This window comes from Triticum urartu, chromosome 7, assembly GCF_003073215.2.
Source record: "Triticum urartu cultivar G1812 chromosome 7, Tu2.1, whole genome shotgun sequence".
NCBI lineage: Eukaryota > Viridiplantae > Streptophyta > Magnoliopsida > Poales > Poaceae > Triticum > Triticum urartu.
The window spans coordinates 28,050,811-28,056,871 of record NC_053028.1 but is presented as its reverse complement, the minus strand read 5'-3'; the positions used below and the strand labels follow the sequence as shown (position 1 = coordinate 28,056,871).

At 45.4% G+C, this 6,061-nt stretch overlaps 1 protein-coding gene across 12 annotated transcripts; it reads right to left on the bottom strand.

Moving 5' to 3' along the window:
• Positions 1–1,727: 1,727 nt before the first annotated feature.
• On the bottom strand, positions 1,728–4,935 carry LOC125525541. Of its 12 annotated transcripts, XM_048690543.1 has the most exons (7): positions 4,610–4,917; positions 4,410–4,544; positions 4,223–4,280; positions 3,861–4,084; positions 2,513–2,658; positions 2,328–2,426; positions 1,728–2,256 (listed from the first exon to the last, which is right to left on the bottom strand). In XM_048690543.1, the coding sequence occupies exons 1-6, from the start codon at positions 4,833–4,835 to the stop codon at positions 2,370–2,372; spliced, it is 846 nt and encodes a 281-aa protein (XP_048546500.1). In that variant the 5' UTR covers positions 4,836–4,917; the 3' UTR covers positions 1,728–2,256; positions 2,328–2,369. The 12 variants fall into 12 exon arrangements, 11 of the variants coding, with proteins under 11 accessions (XP_048546500.1, XP_048546501.1, XP_048546504.1 ...); XR_007291352.1 differs by having other exon boundaries at positions 1,728–2,426; positions 2,513–2,735; positions 4,203–4,280; positions 4,610–4,935; XM_048690544.1 differs by having other exon boundaries at positions 1,728–2,426; positions 2,513–2,735; positions 4,610–4,931.
• Positions 4,936–6,061: the final 1,126 nt, after the last annotated feature.

Here is a 6,061-nt window from a genome sequence, read left to right as displayed (position 1 = left end):
CACAAGTCCTTGGCAACCCGCATATGTAAGTATGCATCAACCAGCTTATCTCCGATCACGCTCAGAACGCATCCAACAAAGACGACGGTGGCCTCCCTGAACGCCTTCTCCTGTTCAGGAGCGATCGTTCCTGTGGGAGTAACACCGGCGACCCAGAACACGTTCATGACCGTGAGCCATAAGACAGTTTTGGTCTGCCAACGCTTAAAGTACGTCCCCGTAAATGGGGTTGGTTTCAGTGCAGCAGCAAAACCATGGATCGAAAATTGCCTACACATATTAGGCTTTTGGATTGTTGAGAAATTAAGCAATTGTTCGATTAATTTAATCCAATAATAAATCATGAACGTGACATAGGCAGTGCTAATGACATACTGAATTTTGATGATGTACGCACGTACTAAGCAGATAGTAGAAACATCTATGCAAACCACTAGTACTGCACACATAAAAGTAAACAAGAGCGGTGTAAATGTGTTATACCCTCCAGTAGGTCAGTCGCTTCTCGGCAACCGCATAATCGGAGTCAGTGCTCATCAGACGTTGCATCAGCTCGGCTCATTCCCGCGGCGCGCGCGCGCGTCGTGCCGAGGCGGGCGGCGGAGGAGGACATCTCTCTCAACTAGCCATGTGGGACTAAACTTTCCACCACTCAATTGACAGCATAGGCCCTTAGGAATTTTCTGAAATTATTAAATGGACCTGTAGCTCAACTAATATTCAGCAACAACGCCAAGGACTCCTTTACCACCGTCAGCCCCAGGCAAGAACTCCCCGGCTCCAGGTCTTGGGGCAGTCGATCGCCATATCAACCGACGCACCACACTCCCGCCACACGCTCAAATCGCTAGTTGCCATGGAGCCCTCGCCACCGACCAGCAGCTAAGCCATGACCTCCACAATCACATCACTTCTTCTTCGTTGTCTTTTTCATTATCATCGTTGTCTTCCTCGCTATCACAATGAATGATAAAATGTTAAAGATAAACTAATACATAAATGGATCCAGGCTTACACCCCAATTATATGGACACGTACACATGGTGACTAATTAAACGTGCTGACTGGCGTCTTTGCTGGATTCAGTCACTGCTCCTGGAGCCATTGAGCATGTCCATAACTAATCAAGCCACGTCATGGATAGGATAGATGGGGGAGGGACTTGCAAATGATGGCGAAAATAAATAAACAACCCGGCCGCTCATCCCGTCGCTAACGCCATGCCGGTTAGGTAGATGGATTATTTTTAGGTTAGAAATAGATTATTCCCATCATTTTCTGAAAGCAGAGATTTTTTTTAGGTGAACTGAAAGCAGAGATGCATAACCAAACCGTGCGTACGTTAGCTTCTTCTTTTGGGCCGTTGACCTGCTACAGTGGGTTGGGTTAGAGCGACCGAGCACTACTTGAGCGACCGAGCACTAGCTGGGAGTATATGTCAGCTGGATGAATAGTACTGGTACCACCAAATTTTGATGTTTGTTCGTTATTGTTCTATACTGGCCTAACCCGCGCGGCGGCACGCCGCGCTCGATGATCTCTCGCAGATGTGCAATCTATTGATCTAAAAGTGGAACAATGCATGCTCATTTGATGTCAAAATGACATATAGAGATAGTAAACAAACCAAGCATACGAATATATTGAAATTTTGCAAACGCAGGGATACAAAGATACAAATTAAAAGTGGCACACTCTTCAGACAAACAAATTATTCAAACTACATATTCAAACTACATACAGTTTGCTGCGGACAGAGAACTGTATATAAAGACACAAACACATTGCATAGATAAGCTAGAAGTAGCTGCTAGTGGATTAGATCATCCTAGTATATCCTCCTGCAGGATTGGTGCCTGTGGTATAATGATAAAGTGATTTTGCAAGTTCTTGCATACGTCCGACGGAAGGGTGCGTGCCTGTATATGTGATAATGGGATCGTCGCTGTCTGGGGATACATACGAAGTGGTAATATATCAAAGAAGCCATTGCATATCTTTGCCAAAATCATTGTCTGTCTTGCAAACTCGTTTTGCTGTGTGTTTACTTGCTGGCGGGCCATATTGAATTGCCATTGTTTTGTTTGAGCCTTCTCTCTTGCTGTAAATAGCCTTTCCTTTGTGACTTCAAGAACATAGTAATTATGATCATTGATAGAAATATTATAGTCTGCACAGATGCATTCTAAGGCCACCTGAGCTGATTTTTCCATTGCTTCATCTTCTGTATTAGCTGCTTCTCCTTCATATGTAATGGACGATTCTCTGAAGCTATCTTTCTGACGTGGTAGAGCAATTAGTACGGACGCTTGTATCATACCTTCATGAACGTACCAACAGGTGTACCCTTGTACTTTTAGGCCAATTGTTTAACTCACTGTTTCAAGCATTGGTCGTCTTGGAATATACACTATAAGATTCTCATCCTGCATGGAAGAGGTCGTAATATAATAAATTGCTTACTTGTAAGGAGCAAACAGAGAGAAAAAGCTAGGTGAGGCCAAGAGCTTACCGAGGTACTTCCGCTTCCATGATTAGAATTCAGTGCCGGATGTTTACCCTTCTTCTTAACTTGCTTTGCCATGGAGGACGCTCTCTGGGGATGATAAGCTTCGTCCATTGCGGTGTACTCAGTTGATATTGGTCGAGAGTGTCCAACTGGTAATATATAGAGCATATATAGATGAATGAGTCACCGTTGTGTTTCGTTGAGGCTGCCAAATGGCAAGTATTTTCTGCACTCCATTCCAGTAGGTGTCACACTCGGTTCTACGTGGAGATAGAGGGAAAGATGGACGGTTGCATGCCCAGGCTGTGTACAGAAAGCAGCCGGGTCAGACTGCAACCCTGCTAGCTAGTTCAAAGCGGTGGTCTCGTATGACTCATTTTGTTTCCAGTAGCATGCATGCAAATGATGAAAATAATTGCAAGGATGTCATATCGTACAACATAGTGTGCTCACATATGGGAATGGAAATATTATTGTTATTAAGTAAAAGAGGGATACATATTGCTGCGAAGCAGACAAATAAAGGACGGGCTTAGAAGCTCTATTTTTCTAGGAGACAAACAAGAAAAACACTTCTCTGAAAGTGGATACTAAACTTAATAAAAAATAAAGAGACATGTAATTAGGCTAAACTGATGCTGCTGTCGGCCTAGTAGTCTTGATGTTCAGATGATCCTCCAGCGGGCCGGCCTTGGGACGTGGTCGTATACCCAAACAGGAAGTACACAATTGAACCCCAGCAAACCTTCATCAAGCAAAAAAACACGACCATCTAAAGCTCTGGCATCAAGTGATTCCCAAAAGACCACTAATAGATGCATCAACCATCTGCGCCCGAACGAAACTCGTATAATTAAACAACTAAATAGAAAAAGAAACGGACACATCAGCTGGACCCCATGCCACGAGTATATTCATCAGGGTGCACGCGTGCACTGCATGCCGCAAGTATATTCTTCGAGGTGCACGCGTCCACTGCATGCCGCGGGTATATTCATCGGGGTACACGTGTGCACTGCAGGCCGCGAGTATATTCATCCGGGTGCACGCGCTGCACTGCATGCCGCTATGTATATTCATAGAATTGCATGCATGCACTGCATGCATCGGTGAATTGCCGTTCCAGTGCATACGTGCAATGCATGCCCCCGTGTGTTTCCATTCGACTTATCCTTCATCGTTTGGTCGCACATGCGGGAGTCTCGTGCGCTAAGGCCTACACGCTAGTGGTTTCTGCACAACAATTAGGCCAATAGTGCCACGTACAACCAGTAGGAGGTCGCATAAGCGCTAGCCAAGAAAGACCAAAACATGTACAGAAAATAAGCAGAGAAAACAATCAAGAACTCACCAGTTCGCACAACAGAGAGCCGACCAGCAGAAACAAAGCCATCAGACGAAGAAGAAGAACCAACAACAATGGTCGACCGAAGGCACCAGCAGCACGCAAGGGCACCACTCTTAGACGACAGCAGGAAGACGTACCACCAACCAAAGAGGCATGAGGATAACCACCAGCAGAAAAACCGGAAGGACAAACATTCAAACCGTCGACAGCTTCGGCAGATAAACTGTCTGAAGCAAACATTAGACGGACCACATTAGAGTCCTGAAAATGAGCATAAGATTGAACGGCTAGACGCAACAGCAGCACAAATATAAAATAAGTAGACCGATAGAGCAGAAAGCCAACAAGATCGCCCACTGACAGACCGAACAGCAGAAGCGAACCCGTCGACCGCTGAAGAAGAACACACACTGACAACAGAACCTACAGACAAAAAAAAAAAGCAACGATTCAGTAACCACAACAGTTAAACCACCAAGAAGAAACGCAAGAAAGCAATCATAGGCACGCACAGGCATTCACATACATGTAAAAAGAATTGAATACACTCACCAATGGTACAATCTACAGGTCGATTCCCTAATGAAATCTCCCGACGACGACTATCAACGTCCACATTAACATCTTGACATGAATCCAATCGATGAACACATACAACATGCATCAACCAATTAAGACAACGACAACCTAGACGAAGGAGCACAAAATCAGTACAAAAGGAAGCACAACCAGAGAAAGGCAAAAGAACTAACCAGGCCGAGAAGAACGAAACGGCCGGCGAGTAGCAGACCGGAGGCGGCAACCCGAATCAACTACAGCTGCCTGGCCACACCCACCAGCGAATGCCATCGTCGACGACGAATCCACGGAAGAAACGCGGCCGGCAGCGCGGCGCACACGGACAATAAGGGCCGCCCGAATCCCAGGAGGACGGCCCCGACGGCGTTGGCCGGATCGAACCGCAGCAGGCCCAGCCATCGCCGAACAGAGAAGCGGCACTACTGCTGAAAGAAGAAGAAGAAAACCGGAAGCGAACGCAATGAGCAGCGGAGGCACAAGGGCACCTGTATTTATAGGGGATGACAGTACAGAAGAATTCAAATCGGAAACGGGAAGCAAAGGCGGCGGAGAAATACCCAGAGGCTTTCAGCAGAGCGGCAACCGCCAGCGCAGAAATACGCAAAGACTTCCACCGAAGCGGCAACCGCCAGCGCAAAAAGTGGAGAAGATGCAAACGGCAGCCAACCCAGGCAAGCATACGTGGCAGAAAGCAAAGATAAAAAAAGGAAGTAGGCAGCGGCGCATGCGGAAAAATCCAAAACAGACGATAGGCAAATTGGTCTCCCCCATGCAACCAATACGAAACTGAACATGGACACCCAATCGTCAAAGGCGGTTGTATTTTTTAATGATTTCCAGCGACATGCGCTCCGCTCACCCAGGTACGTACCCAGCCAGATCCCCCACTATTACACGTGTTGCACACCCATTGGACGATTTGTTATGATAGAAAAAATTCAAAAAAACGTGGTAAACTAAACCTGGCCAGGTTTAGTATATGTATAATGTACTACTGCTATGTCTTTGGGGGTAATTTGTTTTGGAGGTTAAGTCTTTCTTGTCTCGACCCTCTTGTATAGTGATTTATCGTGTCAAGATTCTAGGCTTAGTCAATTAGGGATGGGTTTGTTTGAATTGTTCTAGTTCACCTGGTTGGTTGGCTTATACACTCATCGTTTGAAAATACTTGTCGTGGTCTTAGAACTAAAATCACGATAAGTATTTTGAAGCGGAGGGAGTAACACATTTAGGTCATCTTTACTTGCATGATTGTAAAAATGCAGGGATAAAAAAAATGAATGATTGAAATGTCATGTTCACTGAAATCCTAAGGTTTCGAGTTTGTTTGATTGCATCAAAAGAGAACTTTTTCCAGTAGGTTTGAGTAGGTATTAAATTTCTATGGAATATAATACAAATGACTGAATCGAACGACTAGTGTAGGAAAAAAAACTTACAAATTTGATTCCTCCAAAATTCTATGGAAATCCCTTGAGTCGAAGAAGCCCGGCTATATATGCACCTTTCGTCAGTATAAAGACGCCACCGATGGATACGGGAGCTTAACTTAGGGCATCTCCAACACCAACCCTTAAACCGCCCGCAATCGTCCGGACCACACGGTCCGGACGTGTTGTGTCATC